General features: G+C 46.5%; 1 protein-coding gene across 2 annotated transcripts in view; it reads right to left on the bottom strand.

Moving 5' to 3' along the window:
• LOC138285875 (multidrug and toxin extrusion protein 2-like) overlaps positions 1 to 25,956 on the bottom strand; it is a 724,302-nt gene that overhangs the window by 33,625 nt on the left and 664,721 nt on the right. For both annotated transcript variants that reach the window (XM_069226367.1, XM_069226366.1), the window contains exons 14-15: positions 23,630 to 23,762; positions 14,276 to 14,370 (exon numbers count right to left, since the gene is read on the bottom strand). In XM_069226367.1, the coding sequence (XP_069082468.1) occupies positions 14,276 to 14,370; positions 23,630 to 23,762 (228 nt within the window). The remainder of the gene's footprint in view (positions 1 to 14,275; positions 14,371 to 23,629; positions 23,763 to 25,956) is intronic.

The following is a 25,956-nucleotide window of genomic DNA, read 5'->3' as shown; positions in this document are numbered from 1 at the left end:
TTGCCTCTGATTTTTTCAGACAGAATGACAGAAGAGACACCTCCTTCAGTTTTGTCTGGGATGCTTTTAAGGCTGCATCTAGGGGATTTATAATTAGTCATGTCTCATCTAAGTAAGAAAAAACGTAGGGTAAAAAAAGACCACAGCCATATTAACCAGTATTAAACACTTAGAATATATTTGTTATACGTCCAAGAACAGCAAAACAGATCTGGAAGCGCTCATCACCGCAAAGTTCCAGTTCAACAAATTATCTACTGAAAAAGCGTGTGGTATTCTTCTCAGAGTTAATTCTCGAAGATACAGTGGTACAAACAAAGTGGGTGCTTTGCTTGCTAACTATCTCAAAAGGCAGAGAGGAAAAAACACTATTAAGACAATCACAAATTCTTCGGGTACTCAACTACTTCATGACTCTGACATAGCAGCATGCTTTGCAAAATATCACCAAGCACTTTGCACTGCCGATAGTAATACTCCTGAAGCTATTATAAACTACTACTTTGCACATCTTAAACCTTGTAGCATTACAAATACTGATGCTGCCTACCTTGAATTGGAATTCACCATAGATGAACTTAAAGAAGCGATTACATGCTTCCCTAAAGGCAAAGCACCTGGTTCTGACAACTTCATAGTAGAATCTTATCTTCAGTTCTCTTACATTTTATTTTCTTAGCTTCTGAAGCTTATTGACTATTTTCTCTCCATAAATCCATCCATTGGTTCTTTCACAGAGGTGATGATATTTATTTTTCCCTAAAAAGATTGTGACTTGACCTTGTATAAAAACTATTGCCCAATTTCTTTGAAAATGTGGATTGCAAAATCTTTGCTAAAGCACTTGCTCTTTGGCTAATTGATTTTCTCCCTCATCTGATTTCCTAGGAACAGTCTGAATTTGTCAAGCACAGGAATGTGGCAGATAATTCATGTACCTTTCTAAATATTATTAGTAAAGCAAACACATTTATGTCTTCTCTAGCAGCACTTACTCTGGATGCAGGGAAAGCTTTTGACAGAGTCAATTGTCAGTCCCTTATGAAAGCTTTAGAATGGTTCGGTTTCTGGCACAGATTTCTCCAATTTATTTCCTTAATATATTTGTCACCTCACTCTACAGTTCTAGTGAATGGAGTGCAATCACCTTATTTTCACCTTAAGAGAGGTCCTCGACAAGGCTGCCCCTATCTTCATTATTATTTATTTTAGCATTGGAACATTTCTTGCATCAACTCAAAACCTCCTATACCTTACATGGATTTCAAGTCAAAGACAAATATATCAGGTATACTTCTTATGCCAAATATATTCTTCTTTTCATTTCAAAACCCGACATCTCTTTATAATCCTCCTTTGTACAATTGAGATTGTACTCTGCGGTATCAGGATACAAGTTAAACTTGGATAAGTCTGAAGTCATACCTCTTAATAAATATTGTATAAAGGACCCTTTTTATTCAGGCAGGACTTTCCTGGAATCTTGCAAAGATTAAGGGCCTGATTACAAGGCTGGAGGTCCTGTGACCGCCAGCCTCGCAGTGGCAGTTAGGAACGCCACTGCAGTGGATTTCAGACTGCCATATTATGACCCTGGGAGTCAGACCGCCAGGGTACCGCAGTCTCTGGCGAGATTGGTGATCCCGACGGGCTGATGGTGGCTGGAAACAGCCAGGGCGGTGCTCTGCCAGCCTTTTGTGGCAGTATCACCACCATGAAAAGGCTGGCAGAGAACAGGTGCAGGGGTCCACAGGAGGGCCCCTGCACTGCCCATACACTTGCCCAGCACCCTCTGTGCAGGCAGTGGCCATTGCGAGGGTGTTGGTGCAGCAGCATAGCCACCGGCTCCAATATGCTGCTGCCACTTTCCAATGGGGCTGACGGGCTGAAACCTTGGTTTCCGCCTGTCAGGCCAGCGGGAAAGTCGTAATGGGCCCAGTGGGGAGGTAGCAAGCATGGAAGCAATCTCCCCGTCAGAATTCAGCAGACGGGTTATCCCATCCGCCGAACTCATAATCAGGCCATAAATGTTTGGGGATTTTCTATACCATACTCGCAGACATACATTATAAATAAATCTGGACAGTATCCTCACTAGAATCTCACATCTTATCCAGGGATGGTCATCTCTCTTCTTATCTTTGTGGGGTCCTCTCCATAAAATTAAAATGATGATTCTCCCCATTATACATTTCTCTCTTCATATAATACCAATTAAGATTCCTAAGAAATCCTTCAATTCCCTGGATATTTTTCCCCCAAATTCCTATGTAATGGAAAAAGGCCGTGCTTACCCTCAAAGGAAAACCTCTTCTATGGAAGAGATGAATTGACAAGGTTTGACTCAATGTTTCTCAACTTATCTCAAACAATTTAGGGGGTCATTCTGACCCGCCGGAGCCAGGGTCGGCGGGAGCACCGCCGACAGACCGGCGGTGCCCCGCAGAGCATTCTGACCGCGGCGGTTCGGCCGCGGTCAGATACGGGAAACCGGCGGTCTCCCGCCGGTTTCCCGCTGCCCTGCAAAATCCTCCATGGCGGCGGAGCGCGCTCCGCCGCCATGGGGATTCTGACACCCCCTACCGCCATCCTGAGACCCGCCAGGAACAGGATGGCGGTAGGGGGTGCCGCAGGGGCCCCCGTAAGAGGGCCCCACAAAGTATTTCAGTGTCTGCTATGCAGACACTGAAATACGCGACGGGTGCCACTGCACCCGTCGCACCATCCCACTACGCCGGCTCAATTCTGAGCCGGCGTCCTCGTGGGAAGGTTGATTTGCCCTGGGCTGGCGGGCTGCCTTTTGGCGGCCGCCCGCCAGCCCAGGGCAAATCCCAAAATACCCTCAGCGGTCTTTCGACCGCGGAGCGGTATTTTGGTGGGGGAACTTTGGCGGGCGGCCTCCGCCGCCCGCCGAAGTTAGAATCACCCCCTTAGTCATCTCTTTTTCAATTCTTTCTCAATCATTTAAGTTACCTTGTTCGTTCCTTAACTAATATAATATATTACACGGTCTTCTACAACAGGCTCTCAACTTGTTTTCCCAATCTTCTAATATAAATAATGATATGCAAATCCTTACTTATTTACCAAATAAAACTCTCAGAGTTTCCCTTATCCACACAAAACTTACTATGATCATTCATGATAGACCTAAATCTAAGCAGGAAACACAGTGGGAAATCGATTTAAAACACAGTTAGCTTCTCTATGGGATGACATCTAGCTCCAGTAATTTTCTCAGTCCCGCTTTGCAGGAAGTGAGTTCACGGGTTTCCCAGAGTCTTACCCAGAATGGTAATTACCTCAAAATGGTCAAATGCTCTAATCTCCTAAAGCCAAGATCTTGGTACACTGGCAACATAGGTGTACATTTTGGGAGACAAAGTGACGCCCAACAAATTTATTTTCACCTACAATAGGTTGCCTCAATTTGTCCACCCCCTACAATTCTGCTCCATAAAGGGCTGCAGCTTCAGCCTTGCATTTGTAAACCTTTAAAGGCCGGTGACACTGCCTTGGATTTAGCAGCTTGTTGCTTTTTAACAATTGCGATCGAAGTCTGTGACTGGATTGTTTTAGATTTTAATGTTTGGAATTTCCATGATAATTTTGTATTGATTGTGATGCCAAGATAGCTAAAATGGGACACATGCTCTAATTTGTGTTCTTGGACTGTTGAATTTTTCCTAAAGGACTTATATGGCCTTAAAGCCATGAATTGTGTTTTATATTAATTGATATCCAAGCCCTTTAAGCTACAATGGATTGTAAAACTGTCTAGTAATCTTTGCAACGCCTCCAGCGTTTGAGACATCAGAATTTGAGTCATCAGCAAATAGTAAAGCCGGTGTTGGCACCCCACCCAGTTTTAGAGAATCATGATCATATTTCAGCAGGTGTTGCACTACATCATTGACGTAGAGCAAGAAGAGGGTGGGTGCCGGGAAACATCCCTGTCTGACTCCCCTATTGCTTCATGTTGGCTCTGCGAGTTCACCTGAGGTCCCCAGCAGACTTTAGTGTTAGTGTCTTGATGTAAACTAACTATCAGTCACAAAAGCTCATGCAGAACACCTTGTGTTTACAATTAATTCCATAATAACCCCCTCGGGACCAGGTCAAAGGCTGCTTTTATGTCCACAAAAGCTATGCAGAGGTGCTCTCCCCTCAGTTTAGTGTATTTCCACGCTATGCATATAAGTCTAAAGACCTGATCAGTAGTACTCACTCTTGGTCTGAGGCTTGCTTGGTATGGAGAGAGTATGCAGTTTTCTTCTATCCAGTTACTAAGCCTGAAAAGAAGATGTTTAGCGTAGACTTTTTGTAAAATATCTATTAGGCTGATAGGTCTATAGTTTGCTGGGTCTTGCTTATTGGCTTTTTAAAAAATAGGAACTATTTTAGGCCCTCTCCAGGTGCCTGGCACTGGAGCTCCAGAAGCCACTGCATTACCATGGAGATTTACATATGGAATCTATGCTGCCTTATGATGATTCAAAAGGTCATAAAGTATTTGATCAGGGCCTGGAGCTTCCCCTGGCCTTATCACATCCATTGCTTGTCTAGTCTCTTCTAAACTAAAATTGGGGACGTACGCTATAACTTGGTTCAAATCGCCCCATATCAGATCAGGTAGACATTACAAGTATTGCAAGGGTCCCAGTGCTTCAGAATACACTTGGGTAAACTGTCTACTTCAAGTGCCGGGTTCCAAATAATGATCTTCACTAGTGGAGCTTTCTTTCTTTCCATACGCAATTATTTTCCAGAATATGACACTATCTTTATTTTGGGCAGTGGTAGACCTGACAGCCTTGGGGTGATCATCCCCCAACTTTTTGCCTGCCTCCCTCCACTTTTCTGACACATTTTTTGCTGGTTTACAGACTCTGCACACTTTACCACTGCTAACCAGTGCTAAGTTGCATATGCTCTCTTCCTTAAACATGGTAACGTTAGTTCATTTCCAATTTGCATATATGATTTACTTGTAGGGCCCTAATAAAGTGAGTTACATTGGCCCAGGGCCTGTAAATTGAATGCTACTAGTGGCCCTGCTGCTCTGGTTGTGCCACCCACATAAGTAGCCCCTCAACCCTGTCTCAGGCCTTCTATTTTTTTTATTTTGTAAGGCCTGTGTGTGCAGTTTCACTGCCAATTCCACTGAGGATTTAAAAGTACTTACCAAGCCTTAAACTCCCCTTTTTCTACATGTACGTCACCCCTAAGGTAGGCCCTAGGTAATCCATAGGGCAGGGTGCTATGTAGGTAAAAGGCAGGACATGCGCATGTGTGTTTTATATGTCCTTGTAGTTGAAAACTCCTAAATGCATTTTCCACTACTGTGAGGCCTGCTCCTTTCATAGGATAGCATTTGGACTACCCTCATAGACTGTTTGAGTGGTAGATTCTGATCAGAAAGGTGTAACCAGGTCATATTTAGTATGGCCAGAATGGTAATAGAAAATCCTGCTTATTGGTGAGGTTGGATTTTATATTACTATTTTAGAAATGCCACTTTTAGAAAGTGAGCATTTCTCTGCACTGAAAATCCATCTGTGCCTTACAGCCTGTCTCCAATCAGCATCTGGGCTGGGTTAGTTGACAGCTTGCTTGTGCATTTCACTCAGACAACCACAAACACAGGACACTGCACTCATCTGCATACTGGATGGGTCGTCCCGGGCTGGAAGGGTGGAGGGCCTGACACTTACATTTCAAAGGCTAATGGCCTGCCCTCACACAATGAACTGCCAACCCCCTAATGGCACCCTGGCAGAAAGACGTGTACTGAAAGGGGAACTTGTACACTTCAAAACCACTCTTTGAACTCTCCTCCACTTTAAAGGCATTTTTTGATAAATAAACGGGGTCTCTGACCCCACCAACCCAGACACCTCTGGACCTGAACCTGCAATCTGTCAAGAGGAAACATCTGGCTGCCCAAAGGACTCGTCTGGACTGCTTTGCTGAGAAGGACTGCTGCCCTCCTGTTGGACTGCTGCCCTGCTGACCTTTGACTTTGCTGAGATGTGCTCTCCAAGGGCTTGGATTGAGCTTTCCTCCTGTTTTCTGAAGTCTCAGGGCCAAAAAGACTTAGGGGGTCATTTTGACCCTGGCGGTCTTCTGACTGCCGTAAATGTTGCAAGTTTCACTGCCAACAGGGTGGCTGGCAGACCTGCACATTATGAGTGTCATAATGCCATGGCCATGGCATGATCATCTCCGGTAGTATTAGAAGCCGGCCTACCGACGTGGTTTCCGCAGCGGTAGCACCGCCACAAAAACCATGGCAGAAGGGCTACCGGGGACAGGGCATTCCTTCCTTGTCACCAGTACATGGCTCCCCAGCCCCCCAGCAAGCACTAGAACCTCCCCTCCAGCCATAGCACACCCCTCCCCCACCCCCTCTGACACAGCACCCCAACCCCCTCTGACACAGCACCCCCACCCCGCGGACATGCACACAGAGACCGACACGCACCACGCATACACCCATTCACCTACATTTACATACACGCATCCAGTCACACACATCCATGCACGCATTCACAACTACATTCATATTTGCATTCACAACTACATTCATGTGTACATTCACAACAACATTTATACATGCATTCACAACTACATTAATGCATGCATTCATGCATGCATACTCACACCCATCCAAACATTCTCAAATGCAAACACATCTACATGCAGACAGGCACTCACTCCAACAGTCAGACACGCATACACCCACGTATACAGATATTCATGCACACATGCAAGACACCACACACAACACCCCCCACCCTCCCACCCCCCTCCCCTGTCAGACAATCACCTTACCTGTTCCGGGAGAAGGTCTTCCGGCAGGGAACGGGATGGGGCGCTTCTCCTGCCAGCAGCGCCCCGCCAGCAGTACACTGCCATGCCATATTACGCCCATGTTATGGCAGGCTGTGTCCTAGTTGAGGAGTGGGGCCAGTGGGGGAACCGCCAGAGCGCCCCCACCCGCCAGCACAACTACTGCTGTATTTCCACCCGAAGTGTGATGGAAATCCAGATGTACCTGTGATATGGCAGGCAGGAGACCACCAGCACTGGCGGTCTCCTGACACCTGCGGCTTTGGCAGTCTTCATGGAAGACTGCCAAAGTCATAATGAGGACCTTAATCTGTTCAGAAATCTCCTTGTGTGCCGAAAATCGACATGTGGTTTGGTATAAGAAGGAGATGTTAAGTTTTGTGAGGTTTTTGGGAATTGTTTTGAGAAGTTATTGCATGTTAACAGAAAGAAGGATAAATAGTTATTATATGAAGGCTTACTTGTCTGCACATGGGGAGCAATATGGAGAGGCTTGTTACCTTGGTGTGTAACAGGATATGTTGTGATTGTTAATTTAGTAATCTGGGAAGTGCAGGAATGGGATGTTTGGTAATTGTATCATAAGTTTTTAGTGCTTATTGTAAGAAATATAGGAAGAGGATATTATATGAATATTTATTGAGTGGTATTAACAAGTGAAGGAATGTGAAGATATTATATTAATGTTCTAGTGATTGATATTGGTACTTAGTGAGTGGTATGTGATAATGTGTTGTGTTTGGCTAATTTGTTTTAGAGTGCATTGGAATTGATTGGTGACCTGGTATATGAGGAGGAATGATATTTTAAAATTAGGTGAGTAGGTGATTTTCTTGTTGCTTTCATTTGGAAGGGTTAGAATATGATAGATTGGGTTGTTTTTGTGATGGTAAATGGTGTAATGTGGTTTATTATTTTATATATGATCTCCTCATAAGTAGACAAGTAAAAGAAGTGAAGAAGTCTGAGGATATATTTAAGGTAAGTTTTGATCAATTTCGTTAGACAACATAGGTGGTTAGAATATAAGTGATGGTTTTTGATTGAGTTGTTGTGGTGTTTTAGGGACTCCCATCGTACTAGTCCTGAAGAAAACCCATTGTGGAGCTGGGATTTGGCCCAAGGTATGGAGGGGTCGAAACGTCGACGGATATATCATAGTCTGGATGGGTTTCAGCAGAGGATCTTTGGAGGATTAAAGGAATTGATTTAGACTCTCTGAGGATTTGGAATGGAGTTAATGCAGCAAACAGAAAAGAACCAACCGACTGTTTTTAATGTTTTTTGTATAGGTTTTTGATTCATTGGAATATGTATTCTTCTTTCTATCTATCACAAGCACTTTTTCTCACACTATCTGTCATTTGGTATGTTGTTTTACTAGATGGTTTGTCCATATAGGATGAATATATTAAGTTGATATTTATGTATAAGTAAATAAAAGAATATATATATATTTATATGAATAAATAGTTTTTTTGTTTTCACCTATGTTGTTTTATGATATATAATTAATTTGTCGATCTTCCCCCGTTAGGGCATTGTTGTATGTAATGGAAATCGACACACAGCCTGCCAGAAACGACACACAACCTGCCTTGCAATCGAGAAATCGCCACACAGCTGAACCGGAACGATGCAGCCCGACTTCCAGATTGGAAATTCGATGCAGCACCATCCTTGTGACAGAAAATTCAATGCATCACCCTACCGGATTGACCCACAGCCAAACCGGTACGACGCAGCTGATTCCTGGTTGGAAAATCAACGCAGCGCCTGCCGTGCAACATATATTTTACGCATCGCCCTACTAGATCAACGCAACGCCTGTGACTTCTTTCAGCATGCCAAGGATTTCCCCTGCATCATCCTTGGGTGTCAAAAAGATACCCGCATTGCAGTGCGGAACCAAGACTGCAACGCCAAAAAACCACGCAAGCCTCTTGCAGCATGGAAAGAAACGATGCAACGTCTGTGCAGCATTGGAAAATCCGACACACATCTTATTTTTCCACGCATCTCCTCCTTTGCGGTCTCCGTGTGTGTTATTTTTTAAGCAAACCGGGTACTTCGTGCAATCAAGAGACAACTGTTGATTTCTAAGAATTAAGACTCTTTTTAAACTTGCAAAAGTGATATTTCAACTTGTGCTTTTTGAACCTTTATCGTTTTGACCTGATTTTAACCAGATAAATATTATCTATGTTTCTAATCCTGTGTGGTGTATTTTTGTGGTGTTTCACTGTGTTACTGTATGATTTAGTGCACAAATACTTTACAAATTACCTTCTGAGTTAAGCCTGTCTGCTCAGTGCCAAGCTAACAGAGGTTGGGCACAGGATCATTTGGATTGTGTATGACTTACCCTGACTAGGATTGTGGTCCCTACTTGGACAAGGGTGTATACCTCTTCCAACGTGAGACCCCATTTCTAACAGGCAGCTATTATCAGATCAATCAAAATATCCTCATTCAATTTTTTTCAGCTTGACCTAGCACTTTTCTATATTTCTCTCTTGCTTCTCTCACTGCCTCCATGATTTTTAACCTGAAGGCCATTAATAATCGCCTCTTAGCTTCTTGACAGTCCTTTGTATAGCAGGGATTGTTTGGTGGGTGCCTAGATGTACTGGTACTAGGGTGTTTCAAATCAGGCTTGGTCAAATATGGTTTAATTTTCTTGAACAAGATATGTTGGCTAGTTAGTATAGGGATGTTTGAGGGCAGATCATCTACAAAGGGTAACAAAGCATTAGTAAACGTGTTGTATATCCCTGTCAGGGTGTTGTGGTTGTTCACTTTAGATGGCCATTCAACTGACCCACAATTGTTACTAATAATGGTCTGAATAGATTTATCTGGCATGTTCTGGTTCCGAGACTTGAACAATGCCCTTGACAGTAACAGGCACATCAGTCCATGGTCACTCTCTTCTCTATTGTCCACTTTAAAATCTACAAGGCTGCTCCATTTTACAGCCCTTACCAACACGTATTCTATTCTGGATTCATTATCACCTCTTTTAAAAGTAACGGAACTCTTTCTATTACCTGCCAACCTGTCATTGAAGGTGCGCAATCCGTGATCTCCCACAAGATGGGCTAGTTGTACAGAAGCCACCGTGCATGGACCGATAGTGTCTACCTCTAGAGGGGAATTTTCTCTTGCCCTGTCCTCTTATTCAAAAATTGATTCCAAGCCTATTAGCAGCTCAAACCTACAATGAAAGTCTCCACCTCTGAGGACTATTGCTTTAGGGCTTATGGAACTAACGCTAGCCATTCTGCATCTGAAATAAACATTACACAGATACACTTCAAGACGATTCCTAGTTCCTATCTTTAATCCAAGTATGTCTATGGATGGAACAAGTCTTCCATTGTTACATTCAAAGAGATTTTGACACATATTACCAGTCACCCTGAAGGCCTACCTCTTGACGAGGAGACTGCATCAACAGTAAAAGTCCTATAGCCCAGCTTGTGTGGAGGCTTGGTCTGCCAAGTTTTTCTTGTGTAAGTAGAAGTCAAACTGATCCATGTACTACTGCCAACCTGGATCAATCAATTTCTGCTTCATGCCTGCGATAGTCCAGCAAACAATAGACTTCATTACTTCCTTTGGGTTACTAGATGAGACCTTGGCATAAATGAAACCTGCATGGTCTAAAACAGTTGACAACCCATCAGCCTCCCGGGTCGTGCAAGAAGAGCTCTCAAAGGTTGAATTATCTTGTATAGAGTTGATGGAATTTGAGTGATTCTGTGCATGATCCCAACTCCATTTACCTGGGGTCTTAGATCTCATTAGTCAAACCACAGATTCTAAATCTCTCTCACCATAAGAAGCTGTACAAGCATTTGTAGAGTTGTATTGGACTTCTTACCACCATCCTTGTTTGGTTTAAACAGCTTAAACCTAATTGAGGAATATGAAGGTGAACTGGTTCTTAAAACTAGAGTAATTAAATCATCGACTAGACTCTTGAATGTTAGCAATAGGGTAATATCGTCCAAGCGTTCATTTTAATTGGGTAAATGTACAACTTTAGTTATATCAGCACGTAATACAGTATTGACAGGCACTGCTGCTTGTGCCTAACCCAATGTGTTACCTTGTTCTTGAGGGATTCTTCATACTCTCAATCCTCTTGTTTTAATTTGGGGACATTAATTATGCATACTTTATAATCCCCCAAAGTCTGAGGGATTTATTGGAGCTGCCTACTAGGTTGGGCTTTGTATATGGTTGACCATCATTTTTACATGTCTTGATGTTTGGGGGCTCCCACCCTTCTTGATTCTGGTTTCTCCCCTTCAATGGCTTGATGTATCATATCCATTGTGAGAGTTGACAAAATGTCAGTTTGTGAAACATGATCTATTATTATTTTGCCCCCCGCCCCAATGCTTCCACCTTTCATTTAATTGGGGAATTCTCATTGTCCTAGTACCTACATTTCAATTACTCACTCTATCTCTAGAGGCATTACGAAGTTCTTGCATACAAGAAATGCTGTCTACACTTTTGGGTGCAGTCCTTGTAGAATACCTAAATAGTTGTTTTGTTATATTACCTATTTTCAGGCTCTGTGTGTTCCCTATTTGTTCAATGCTTTGCTTTGGTGCTTCACTTCCCTGTGTAAACCCAGCATTACTAAACTGAACTACTAATCTCCCAAAAATATCTTTCAGATCAGCAACCTCTTCTCAAAGCATCGAGTATGGTGTGGAGATCAGCTACCTCGTATTTTCTAGGGTTGCTTTGTATGTACTTTACTAGAACTCCCTTGGGGATCACCAAATAAACCAGCGCTAGCTAAAGATTGGTCGATGGTCTAGTCAAGGGCCTGTGCAATAATGTTCTGGCTTTGTGCTGGAGTTTGTGCTGTACTGACGTGTGTTCTTCCAATGAGACTAATAATGCAAATCTATTTTTACAAGGTACCACAATGACTCCCCCTCCCTCTTCTGTACTTTCAGAGGAGGATACTACATTAGGACCACTAGGTTGCTCTGTCCTCTCTGTCCCGCTTGGGCTATTTACTAATCCTGGGTGGACTGCAGGTTGGTGTGTAGTGTCTACCAAAATGTTACATTCAGCTAGTCCTTGAGGTTCAATGGCTTGATGTATCATATCTGCATGAGTGTTGCACCCACCTTTTTCAGGACGATGTACGCCACCATAATTCTTTTAGAAAGGTGTGATTTTGCTAGTATGTGCACTAGCCGCTTTCCGCTTGGTACTTAAAATTGACTCGATCTCTTTGATTAGGCTATCAATTGCATCTAGCGTACAATTCTCCCCTGCACTTTTCCTTATTTTGGTGTTTTCCCCTTACCTAACGCAGCTTCAGTAGCCTTTCTTTTACCAATTTTTTTGTTGCAAACTCCTTACGTGGTTGTGCACTGCTGGCTACTAGCAGCACAGCACCTCTGTCTGCAGTCCCACAACCTTAGTCCAAGGGCACTGCTAAGGAGAACAAACAGCTCAAATATATCAGAGCAAACACGATGTTAAAATGCAAAGGAACAATGTCCCCTCGAGGTGTTACAACCCTATAAAGGGGCAGGCAGTATCAACTCGACCAGTCCTAAATCCTTAAAATGTTGATACGTTAGTTCCTAGGTTTGTCCTTAATCAGGTCAGGTATATAATATATATGTATTGTGGGCTGTAGATGTTGTAGGGGCAATAAGTTAGTATCGCTGTCACCACAGTCTCCAATGTGAGCCTACCACTTGTGACTTCAGAGAAGAATCTGTAGGACAAAAGCAGGACCAAGGCGTGCGGCCCTGCCTTGCCTCTTCCTGTCACTGATGGATGTAAGAGGGGCCCATCCTTTGCCCGGGCTTCACACATGTGCGGCCCACTTGCATCCCATGCTGCGAGAGTGCTGCTCATGCTATGTAGCACTGATGGCGGGGAACAGTTGGTGCAGGTACCGCCTCTTGGGGTCCTGAATGCTGGGATATGGACTCCTCAAGTTCGTGCAACACCTGTGCTCCAGGAGTGCTGTTTCAACTATGTACCACGAATGATGGGGAATAGCTGGTGCAGGGACCGCCTTCTGGGGCCATGAATGCTGGGATATGGAGTCCTCAAGTTCATGGAACACTGGGGCTGCTGGAGTGCTGCTCGAGATATGTAGCGCTGATGATGGGAAACAGCTGGTGCAGGAACCGCTTCCTTGGGCCCTGAATGCTGGGATATGGAGTCCTCAAATTTGTGAAACTCTCATGCTGTGGGAATGGTGCTCACACTATGTAGTGCTGATGATGGGGGACAGCTGGTGCAGGGACCACATCCCGGGGCCTTGAATGCTGGGATATGGAGTCCTCAAGCTCATGGAAATACTCAAATTTTATTTACTTTATTATGAGTGTTCCAATTATTATTGACATTAAGAGACACACACTTATTTGCTTAAAATTACATACTTTTGTTCAAGTGGGTAATACATAATGACAGTTTTTTTGTCTAATGGTCAAGCCCTAATGAAATGGACAGTTTAGCAGCAATAAGTAGGTATAATGACTGAAGCTTACAAACACTACACATACAAAATATACAGGAGACAGGGAGGGAGAGACACAGTAAATGGAATGGAATAATGAAACTGGCTGGTCAAATGGAGAATCGGGGATTAGAAGTCAGTCATTTATGTCCCAAACCCATCAGCATGGTGATTAAGGGGGTCATTATGAACAAGGCGGGAATCCCCGCCATGTTCATGCTGTTGGTCTTATCACAGACCTCCAGCCCCCTTTAGACCCGGCCGACCGATTAATAAACATTCTGCTGGGCCGGGACATTGCCGACGGCTCCACATGGAGCCATCGTCAATGCTGATGTGCAGCGGATGCAGCAGCACCCGTCGCGCAGATCACTGCCCATAAATCGGGCGCTGACCTGCGCAACAGGGCACTGCACGGGGCCCCAGAGCACCCCTTCTGCCAGCCTTTCACTGGCGGGTTAACCCACCAGGGAATGGCTGGTGGAACAAGAGTTCTTTATCCGCAGGGTAGCGCTGCTTGCAGCGCTGACAGCAGCGCTGCCCTGTCAGTTGAAGAATTCCGCCATTGTCAGGCTGCCTGTGGGCTGTAGCCTGGCAGTGGTGGAAGGCCGCCTGTGGCGGTCCCCACTGCCTTCATTATGTGGCGGTTGAGACCGTCATGCCGGTGGCAGTAATTTCTACCGCCACCAGCATGGGGGTCTCCACCGTCAAGTTCATACTGAGGGCCTAAATCTCATTTTTTCAATACTACCATTCACATTCACACCATGTCACAAAAATATCCCAGTGTTATTCTGAGAAATATACACAATTATTTAAGCCCACATCGGTCAAAGATGTAACTTTATATCTACCTACAAATTATTTACAAACATGTTAAACAATAAAGGAACAGATATGAGTTACCTCCACTTCTATATTCTTCCAATTGGCTCTTAAGATGTACATGGTGAGGAAGAAGGCTGGGATAAAAGCACTGACCGTCATGCCGGACCATAGACCTAGGGAAAAGGGAACCAACATTATTAGAAGTCATGCCCTAAGTCGGTAAGTATGGTGCCTTAAAGGCATCTTGCCCTTTGAACAGCTGGAGTCTCCTGCACACAGGAGTCTGAAATGCACTTCATTAGTTCATTGTGAAGTGGTTCTTTATTCACCTCTTTTATTCATATAGAGCAGTGCACCTTTTCTTCGAACTATTGAAAATCATATTTTGAGTAAATCACACAGCTTTTCAATACCTGTTCTGAGTACACCTGCCTGCTATGAAGCACTCAAATAAATTGTATGTAGTGGTTACATTTAATTCTCTTTGCAAGTTTATTGCTTTCCTCCTTCGGCAACAGCATGCTTTTGTGGCACGTGTTTGTGAGAAAGAAATACATATGTTACCTTTGTCCCAGCTTCACAAGGCCAAACACTTGGCTTTGCAAATGCTTGTTCCATTTTTGAAGAACTGAATATTTTGGGTTGTGACTGAATTGAATCCTGTAGCTTGTGAAACAGAATCCATTGCCTGTGATACTTCTAAAAATGATTAATGCATCACTTAAGGTTGCCTATATATGGGGGCGTGGCTTGGCCACCGGGCAAGATGGCCGTCACATTGCGAGGCTCTGCCGGGGCCGGGCAATTTATGCGATATAACTTATCCTGCAGGCGGCGGTGAAAGGAGCGGACCCCTGAGACTCCCCCCTGGGGACCCCAACGAGGGTACGCGAGCCGGGTCTGGCTGCTGTGGGCACCCGGGGGCTGGATTCGTGCAGTGGGGCCCGGCGCCGGCGGTCGCCCGCGCGCGCTGACTCCTGCAGTGTGTGCGGAGAGGAGAGACGCTGCGGCTGCTCCCGGTCGGGGGGAGAGGAGACGGGAGTGCGGGAGATCCCGGGGAGCCTGATTGGCGGCCGCTTTGGGTCGCGGCTCCCCCCCTCCCTTCTTTCGCTGTTGGCTCCTGGTGTGTGCAGCGGCTGGGGGTGCCTGCCCCCTGGGCCTCTCCCGACTCTCGACCGGAGAGTCCTTGCGGGCTTTCCGATTCCCGGGCCCCCGGCAGGTGCGCGCGGGGCCCGGTCGATAATAGGCGCTCTCTGAGCGCGCTGAGACTGGAGGAGGCGAAGGCCTGAATTCAGGGCCTGGTGGAGAGACGACCTGGGGGGACCTAGGTTTGGCCCCCGGTTGCCTACATACGAACATTGCTGGTGACCTGCGGACTGCTTCGGGAGCCCTGCACTGCATTGGCAGCATAGAACCAGGTAGGGGGTGATGCGGGGGGTGAGGCGGGGGGCGGGGGCCCTGGCTGGTACGGCACCATGCTCCTGAGTTTTCCCCTGGTTCGTGGGGCTTAAACATACTGGTTTAGGAATCTGGTGCCCGGCTGGCCCCCCCCTCCCCCTTTCCTCCTGTGCTGTGTGGAACTCCCTGCTGCTGATGGGGTTTGCGGAACCCATATACTGGAAACGGATTTGACCTGGGAGGTGAAGAGACTGTTGGGTATGCCTGGGGACCGCCTGGTGGCCTGGTGAGGAGAACGAAGTAGCCGGCCAGGTGAATTTTCGGTGACAGAGACCCGCAGTCTTGGTTAGGTTCATTTGGACTGGCGCTAGTTCCACTATTCATGAAGTATTGCAAGATGGGCAAGCCAGATAAGCGACAGGCTAAACTCTCCTTCTCTGGAGGAGAAAAACGCGGGGCCCGCCCCGCCTCCCAGCCTGGAGATGCAGACGCCGAAGGGGAGTCTCCAGAGATGTCTGTGAGATCCATGTTCATGGAACTTAAGACCAGCTTGGCAGGTATAGACGCTAAGCTGGATCATGTATCGGAGCGGCTTGACCGCATCAGAGCCCGGGTGGATGACCACGATGCCAGGTTTGAGACTCTGGAGACTCGCACGTCTGAGATAGAGGATGCGCGCAGTGGTGATAGAGAACAGATTGCGCAGATGGAGCGCCTCTTGGAGGTGATACAAAACAAAAATGAGGACCTGGAGACCCGGTCCCGACGTAACAACATCCGTATCGTGGGGCTGCCGGAGGCAACTGACATGGGCCGCATGGAGGACTTTGTCGAGAATATGTTACAAGAGCTGTTTGCTGGCGAGCTCTCTCGGCTGCTGGTGATTGAGAGGGCACATCGCTCTTTGGGCCCTCGCCCCCCTCCTGGCACTCCTCCACGTCCAATTATTGCACGACTATTGAATTATAGGGACCGAGATACTGTGCTCCGGTTAGCTAGGGAGAAAAGACCTCTAGTATATAAGAACTCCGAAATTAACTTTTTTCACGATTATACCCCAGGTGTACAGGCCCAGAGGCGGGCTTTCCTACCGACAAAGCGCCTGCTCAGCCAGGCTGGAGTTGGGTTTGCCCTGTTATACCCAGCTAAACTGAGGGTGCGACATGAAGGCAAAGTGCTGTACTTCTCGGATCCAAAGCAGGTGACTAAGTTCGCTAGACGATTACCCAAGCAGTCGGGGGCGGGGAGGTCGGGGGGGTGGGCGCTGAGGACGCCTCTCTCAGTGACAATGATTAAGTGTCATGTGCGGGACACCATTTCGTCTGAAGCTGTGGGGGCGGGTGGGTCCGCTCAGCGATCTGGCCCCTGATGTGTAGCTGCTGCTTGCCCGTGGCCCCTCTCCCCTAGAACATCTGGGTGGAGAGTCGACTGGCAGGCTTCTGCCCCCACGGATGAGTCCGGTTACTACCTGTTTTATGTTTGCAGGGTGGGCTTTAGGGTTGGTTGGGTGGGTCACTACGAGGGTCCGATTGGGGGGCCTGGGTGGGTGGTGGGAGGATGGGGCTACTTGGGGAATGTTTCAGGTTCCATTTTTGTTCAGTTCTTGGCAGGTGGAGAGCTGTGTCCATGTGCAGTGTTGTATGACTGCGGTTCTGGATGGGGGATGATGGTACCTCTGCTGTGAGATGCTTGACATGGAATGTGCGGGGACTTAATGATAACTGAAAGGCCCGGCTGGTGATGGCTTATGTTAAGCGTCATGGTATTGACATCTGTATGATACAAGAAACGCATCTGATGGCATCGACGGTTGGCAGGCTGAAAGCTGGCTGGGTCGGGGAGGCTCACTATTCTACGTACTCTAGCTATGCTCGTGGGGTTGCAATCATTATCCGTAAGGGGCTGCAGTGGCGTACGCGCGAAATTATTTCTGACCCCAATGGCAGATACGTAATACTGAGTGGAGTGTTGTTGGACAGGGCTTGCCGGCTAGTGGCTGTGTATGGGCCGAATGTGGATGACCCGGGGTTTTTCCTGGAGGTATGGCGCCTAGTGGAGTCGCTGGGAGCTGGAGCTGTGATCTGGGGCGGTGATTTTAATGTAGTCCTAGATGCCTGGCTGGACCGAGAGAGTGGGGCTAGGATGCAACATGTTTCTTCAGCGAGATGCTTGACAGCAGTGATGGATAGCGGTGCGCTGGTGGATCTGTGGAGGCAGAGACATATAGGAGTGCGTGAGGGCACCTGCTTGAATTACTACCATAGCAGTTGGTCCCGTATTGATCAATGGCTGGGCACTAGAGATGTGGAGGCTTGGACCAGAGCAGTAGACCATCTTCCCCGTACGCTGTCAGACCACTCTCCGGTGGTATTAGACCTGGCGATACCTAGTGAGCTACAACCGATGGTGATGTGGCGGCTGCCCAGCGGTGCTCTCCGGGATGACATCTTCCGAGAGGAAGTACGGGAGGCTGTTCGGTTATTTTTTTAGGAGAATCGAGGTTCGGTGGACTCCCCCGGCACTGTATGGGAGGCGTTTAAAGTGGTCATCCGTGGGGTGTGTCTTGCAAAGCAACATGGGATAGTGAAAGCTTTAAGGCGGGAGATGGCTGATATCGAAAGGAGGCTTGGCGATCTGGAACGGCGCTTAGAGGTGACATGGTCAAGCGAGGTACTTGCCGAAATCAGGCGTGAGGTGTCCCTATATGAGGAGGCCTCTCTAAGAGAGGTATGCTTCCTTGGGAGACATGCACAGGCTCGCAGGTATGGTGAGGGTGAAAGAGCCGGGAGGACACTAGCGGGATTGTTGCGTAGCCCCTGGGCCAGTAATTATGTTACTGAGGTGATAGATACTGAGGGTGGCAGGGTGACCGGGATCGGGAGGCGTGATGCAGGTATTTGCAAAATATTTCTCGCAGCTATACGCACCACCGGTGGGTCTTAGGGAGGCAGATATGAAGGAGTATTTTGAGAACATTGCAATAGTATGGTTTGAGGAGGCACACAGGATGTATCTGGATATGCCGTTCACAGTAGAGGAGGTGGCGGCGGCGATTCAAAGCCTACCCGGAGATAAGTCTCCGGGCACTGATGGTTTAACCCCTGCTTTTTATAAAGAATATGCTCCCTATTTGCTGGAGGTGTATGAGGAGTCTCTGGCGTCCGGGTCACTCCCGACCTCCCTCCGGGAGGCTTTAATAATAACTGTTTTGAAGCCTGGGAAGGACCCGACACGATGCGATTCGTATCGCCCACTTTCCATGATAAACATTGATAACAAGATTCTTGCAAAAATGATAGCGACTAGACTACAGCCACTACTCTCTAGGATGGTGCTTCCGGATCAATCAGGCTTTATTCCTGGGAGATCCACGAGCCATAATTTGCGTACTTTCTTTGCGGTGCTGGGATCATTAGAGGCAGACGATGATGTAGCTGCAGTGTTTCTTGATGCAGCTAAGGCCTTTGATTCCCTGGCTTGGTAATATATGTTTGCACTTCTGAACCGAGTGGGTCTCAGCGTGCGTTTTGTGAACTGGATCAGGTTGCTGTATACCCTGCCCACTGCCAGATTGTGCCTTAACGGAGGTGTATCGGCCCCATTCCTGGTCTCGCGGGGTACGCGACAGGGCTGCCCGCTGTCTCCGCTTCTTTTCGCGGCTGCGATGGAGCCTCTGGCGGCGGGACTGCGACAGAAATATCGCAATAGCGGCTTACAGTTCCGGTAACGCCCTGTCTTGATATCTTTATATGAAGATGATATCGCGATATACGTGCGAAACCCGGGGCAGAAATTAGACATCCTATTAGATGAAATTGTTCGCTTCGGGAACTTTTCTGGGGTCACTATTAATTGGTCGAAATCAATGATCCTGCCACTAACCCCTAGCGTGGAGAGATTTGACTCGCGATACCCTTTGGTTTGGGCAGATGGGCCGGTGCGTTATCTGGGCATACACCTGTGCTGCGACGCGGAATCACTTCGGCTTGCCAATTATGGGACAGCGCTGACATGGCTAGAGGAAAAGGTGGAGGGCTGGAAAACTTGTCCCCTTTCGCTGACTGGTCGCATTGCTATAGCCAAGATGGTGGTACTCCCTAAATTTTTGTATTTATTCGTGAATCTTCCCCTTCCACTTACTAGGGCCTATTTCCGGTGCCTGAGATCTGCGCTTGTTCGGCTGGCGTGGGCGGGGCGACAGTCCCGCATCGCTTGGGAGAAATTGACACTGCCATTCGAGCGGGGCGGGTTGGCAGCCCCAGACCTGGAGTTATATTATCATTGTGCACAGGTGCATTTGGCGTACTATTGGCTGAATCCGACCCGTTATATGCCACACCTTCCACCGGAGAGTGATTCTGTCTGGCCTGACGGCTTGGTATGTGCGCTCGGCGGGCAGGTTCCCACCCGTTCTAGAGGAGTTGACACGGTCTCCTGCACTGCGGGAGCATGGAGAGCGTTGATGCAGCGGGCTGGGATGCCTGCACCCTTTGCTCCATCGCTGCCTGTTATGGCAGTGGCTGATGCCCAGATGTTTCGTGATGGATGGGTGCGCGGGTTTCTACGAGACGCTGGCTTGACGGTGCTGGGAGACTGGGTAGTGGACGGTCAGCTGTTGGATATTCCTGAAGCACTCTCGGACTGCGATGGCACCCCGTTGCAGCGTTTTTATGCTCTCCGGGTCCGCGCTTTGCTGTGAGATCGTTTTTTTGAAGAGCCGGATGCTCCCTCGGAGTTTCGTGCTCTGGAGGCACTTTGTAGCGCGAGATCCCCCTCCAAGTTGATAACTAAGCTGTATAATGCTGTGCAGGAGCAGGGGAGCGGTCTTGTGGTGCCCTCTAGGACTGCATGGGAGAGAGATGTGGGGGAGCCTATCCCGGAGGCAATGTGGCGCAGCTGTTGTGCTCATATGAGGACACTGTCCCCGAATTATAGACTGCGCTTGCTGCATTTCAAGTTTCTGCACCGACTATATTATACGCCCAAGAAACTACATTCCATGGGGCTGCTAGCGGATACATGCTGCGCTCGTTGCGGGGCTCGGGACGCGGGCTTCTTTCACCTGCCATGGGAGTGCGCGGAAGTGTATAAGTTTTGGGAGGAGATAAGACGGTCGATTGTTGAAATGATAGAGGTGGAGGTACCCCTCTCCCCTAAGATAGCGCTGTTGGGATATATGGACGAGGTTCAGGGCCCGCATAGACGCTTGGTGGGCCTCCTCATGCTCCTGGCTAAGCGTAGAGTCGCAATGTGCTGGGGCCGGGGGAGATCCCCCGTAGGTCTGACTGGTTACGAGATGCCGCTTTTTGTCATGATCAGCTGTTAGTATTCTGGGAACTTATGCCAGAGGGATCCCGCCCCAAAGATATCTGGGCCCCTCTAAATGAATATCTGGCGACGCAGACTGAGGGTGCTGTGTGACTGATGTCTCCCATTTGCGCGTTTCATACCCCCCCGGATCATGCGAGTTACCTTGTTGTATGATAATCCTGCGCAATGTGACTGTGTACTCCACCTGCCTGTTTTTAGAGGTTTTTTGCAACTGTTATTTTCTGCAGTTCTCCCTGCTCGACGATGTTAGATTAATACCATTGGGTGTGTCTGTCCTTGCCCTACTCTGGGGTGGCGGACTTTTGCGCTCCTCCGATGCGGAGGCCTTTTTTTGGAACGGATCCCTTGATATCAGCATACAGAGAGAGATACTGGCAGAGACACGTCTGCGATATGGGATACCACAGTAGGTATATGATTTGTAATGGTTCCCATATATCCTTACCCTCTCGTTGAGAGATCTGGTGTATTAATGTATGTTTCTTTGATTTGTGTTTAAATGAATAAAACAATAAAAAAAAAAAAAAAAAGGTTGCCTATATATGAGGAAGAGCCTGATGGCAGCAAGCACGTTTAGTGGGGTGGTGGTTGTTACTGATGGCATATCTCCACTGGAATCTACATGTGATGGCTCCCCTGGTATACCTTCTCTCTTGTATCCTTCATACAGTCAGTGCAAGGAATAATAACATTCCTATACTAAGAAAACTTGGTTCTGCCTCACCAGTAGTGGTTCAGTAGTTCTTATGCTAAAATTTCAAGATGACCATCATGAGCTGATGATGATGTATTATAGTCCATTTTCTCTTCCATGGGCCTAAAACGTTCTGCTGCTATGATTCAGAGGTAGCTCTACAAGGGTTGATACATTTGGATGTGTTTCTGTCTTGATTCCATTGTACTTAAGATATTATGGGCTGAGCCTAATCAACCTAAATGACTGTCAAGTTTTTAGGGTAATTATCTGTGACATTTCTATGATTTTAGTGTATGCACTCATACACTCACTACATTCTACTATCAAACCTTGAAGACACTTTGAATGGCACGTTCCTGTGACTATATCAAAGCAATGACAAGCATATGAGTGCCTCTTTGTGAGCTTTCTATTCCTGAATTCAGACATATTACACCATAATTAACTTACCCCCAAAGAAACAGACCTTCAGGTGTTTGCAACAGTTGTTAGCACTTTCAGATCAATGAGTAATAAAGCATAAACTTAATGATGGGTAACAGTGAATAATGGCATGTTCTTTCTCTGACGGGTTTTCAGTGACATTTAATAGATAACAAGAGCGAAGCACGAGTTGTTCATGATATCATTCAGAACCTCCAGGTGAAAAACATCCCCATGACTCACAGTTACCCATCTATAATTTAATGTTATGTTTGACCCCCAAAGCCATCTGAACCTGCTTTCCAACTACTACGCAGGGGCAGGGAAGTAATGAGAGAAACCATGTTACAGATGTAAAAACATACCTGGCCCCAGGCACCTAATTTTACCATCCACTGTACCTTTCCGCTACCTCCTTTGGTTTCCAACTTTTGCTATATCAGAGCAGTGAATAACCAGATTTATAACCTGGTATTCACAACAGTGGCTCTCACTGAGTGTCACATATACCCTACAGATTGATAGATGGGCAACTACTAATTATGGTGATGATATTCACAGATGGGGAAAGTCCATGCCATCATTCATTCAGAATGAACCTAATGGCCCTGGTATTGCTGAAATAAAATGAGGGTTCCAAATGGTCACTTGTTTAAGGTAGGGTCTTCTAGTCGAGCAAAGCTCACCCAAGCATCATCCTTGGAGACAAAGGGTGCAGTGGGAGCCTTTCAGTTAGAGATAGGGCTGCTCTCTGTAGCCGGGTGGTGCTGAATTGACTACAGTGGTCATAAGGAGCACAAAGTATAAGTAGCATATTTGTTGGGTGGATTAATCATAGGCAGTAAGTCTCCTGTTGTTATTCTAAGGACCTGATTCGTTACCATACTCTTGCTTTAATTTTAGGGGTTATTTGTTTGTATTCCAAAATAAATCTTGGAATCTTGGAATTCCCTTTTTGTATTTACAGGGGATGACCTGTATGCCATGCCTTCCCTAATCTAAAATTTTCCAACTGTCCTTTTAGTCTTAATACTTAACCTTCACATATTTACACATATTGTATGTAGCTACCCCCTACACCATCTCCCTTTAACTCCACATTTCCCTTTACATTTTAATATCAATCTTTACTTTCCTTTATGGTGCAGCTCTTATTATCTACCTGCATCTTCTCATTTTTAAGAGATGTTATTATTCTCTCGATTCCATTACCCCCAATATTTATATCTTGAGATGTTTAATTCATTAAAAAAGGAATGTCACCAATAATCCACCTCCAGTGATCATGTGAATTAATTAACTATTGGAAAGACGGCATCAGAAAGAGTAACCTGGAAGAGACTAGTTAAGTTTGAGAAAAAGGGAAAAAACGAAACTGTTGCCATACATGTGACAGGACAAACTGAAAAAGACAGCTGACCGGGCAATGTAGGATTATAACAGTCCATGCAGAAATGAGCGGGTGGCATCTTCCGTCACAAATACTGTATCATTATCAACAGTGCGGAGAATAGATATAATCTCACGTGCAATTTAAAGATATATTTGCATGATCATGTCACATTTACCATCATTTTCCATACCTAGTACTCCAAGTTTGGCTGGAAACATGAGCGCCAATGCTACTGGTAATCCAATCGCGTAGTAACCGATGGCGTACGCCACAGCCCCAATCTTTTGCTTCCCCATCCCTTTAAGTATTCCGTTTGTTACACACTGTGGCGAAGGAAACACAAACAAGACCATGCTGGTTGAATGGCATTTCCAAGTAGGTTGTACTGTCAATGTGTTAAAGAATATAGGGTCTCGTATACAAGGGTCTACTGCGGTCATAAAGCCTGCAATTCAAAAACACAGGGTTTGTGATCACAAAACATTTTCTTTTAATGGTTAGAATGCATCATAGTCATTTTATGAGTTGCAAAAGTCATTTTGATTCCTGCTTTTGTGATCATGTCCGAATTACTAACAGGAAAGGATATGGAAGAATTGTCCCGCTCCTATTTGGTGGTTGCAATGAAATTATCAATGGCTTATGACCATAATTAGGGTCGCGAACCATTGATCCGAGTTGGGGTGATAAGTGATGTATACAGGGGAAGCAGTTCCCCAGCGACAGCGTCCTCGTTAGGAATTGTGTCAGCAGCTTTGGTTGGTGGAGCCATAGTCTGGCCGACCACTGTCTGCTCCTCCTATTGTGTTCTCAAATTGGAAACTTTTTTTTGTTTTTGTTTTAAAAAGCATCTCCTTTTCCTTCAACGCACATGGCCTCTTTTAAAGTTTTTGGGTGGGGAATGCAAAAGCAGGGATGGGTGTTTGCTGTTCCTTGTAGGCCTCCTTCCTCACATTAGTAACCAGTCATCGGAGGTTCTAACTTGTAAGATGCCTAATTAGTAATTGTTTGCAACCTCCTGTGAATGGGCTATTTCTGACGCAGCCTATTAATATGTAGGTCACATTGCAAATTGCATTCTTGGTCACAAAGCAGCCTCTGTAAACTGCACATGCCTGAATTAAGAATAGAAATATTACTTCACACTTTCACTTCAATTCCCACAAGTCCTGGGCTCTTAACCAGGCTGAAAACCAGTTTGGTTAAGATTAGAGGAGGGTTCGAGCAACTTTGTGGAATCTTTGAATCTGTACACCCAGTCGTTGCTTTTTTCTTTCCTAGGCACTAATTTTTGATTTTGACACTGTAGTTTAATTGGGTCATTCAAAGTGAAGGAAGAGTTCAATCTTCTAGAATACTTTAGAAAAATAAAAACAAGGGTGTCACAACGGAGCATAGCTGGAGATACATTCTAGCTGGCAAGTTAAAAGTGTTTTCGATTGAATTACATTTTTGTCATGTGGGAAACTGGACAACTGCTTTGGAAAACCGACCAGTTGATCTCTTGCAAAGCTGTTTAAAACCACCATGTCAAGAGGGAGACTTTGGCCAGTCCTGGTTTTTCAATTAATAGCACAATGGCAGATTTGAACATATAGGCTCACAGGTGCAATGAGAACAGTGCTATCGGCTGAAAACAGAAGTCGGGCTGAAAATTAACACTTTGTGGAAGTGATCCCTTCAATTAATCAATCAATCAATCATGTAATTTATAAAGCGCGCTACTCACCCGTCACGGTCTCAAGGCGCTGGAGGGGGGAGCTACTGTTCGAATAGCCATGTTTTGAGGCGTTTCCTGAAGGTCAGGAGGTCCTGTGTCTGGCCGAGGTGGAGAGGTAGGGAGTTCCAGGTCTTGGCGGCGAGGTGAGAGAAGGATCTTCCACCGGCGGTGGTGCAGCAAATGCGGGGAACGGAGGCCAGTGCGAGGCTGGTGGAGCGGAGCTGGCGGATTGAAGTGTGGAAGGTGAGTCTGTCGTTGAGGTAGGCCAGGCCTGTGTTGTGGAGGGCTTTGTGTGCGTGGGTGAGTAGTTTCAAGGTAATCCTCTTTGATACAGGTAGCCAGTGTAGGTCTCTGAGGTGGGCAGAGATGTGGTCGCGGCGTGGGACGTTGAGGATGAGTCGGGCAGAGGCGTTTTGGATACGTTGCATTTTTGTTTGTAGTTTGGCCGTGGTTCCTGCATAGAGTGCGTTGCCATAGTCCAGTCGGCTGCTGACCAGGGCGTGGGTGACTGTCTTTCTGGTTTCGACGGGAATCCACTTGAATATTTTGCGGAGCATGCAGAGGGTTTTGTAGCAGGAAGAGGAGACTGCGTTGACCTGCTGAGTCATGCTGAGTGCTGAGTCCAAGATGATTCCCAGGTTTCGTACTTGGGTGGTGGGTGTGGGTGCGGCTCCTAGGGAGGTAGGCCACCAGGAGTCGTTCCAAGCGGAGGGATTGCTGCCAAAGATGAGGATCTCTGTTTTGTCTGTGTTTAACTTGAGGCGACTTGATTCCATCCAGTTGACGATGGCGTGAAG

This window comes from Pleurodeles waltl, chromosome 3_1, assembly GCF_031143425.1.
Source record: "Pleurodeles waltl isolate 20211129_DDA chromosome 3_1, aPleWal1.hap1.20221129, whole genome shotgun sequence".
Classification (NCBI taxonomy): Eukaryota; Metazoa; Chordata; class Amphibia; order Caudata; family Salamandridae; genus Pleurodeles; species Pleurodeles waltl.
The sequence above is the reverse complement of the archived record's forward strand: the minus strand, read 5'-3'. Positions and strand labels throughout refer to the sequence as shown.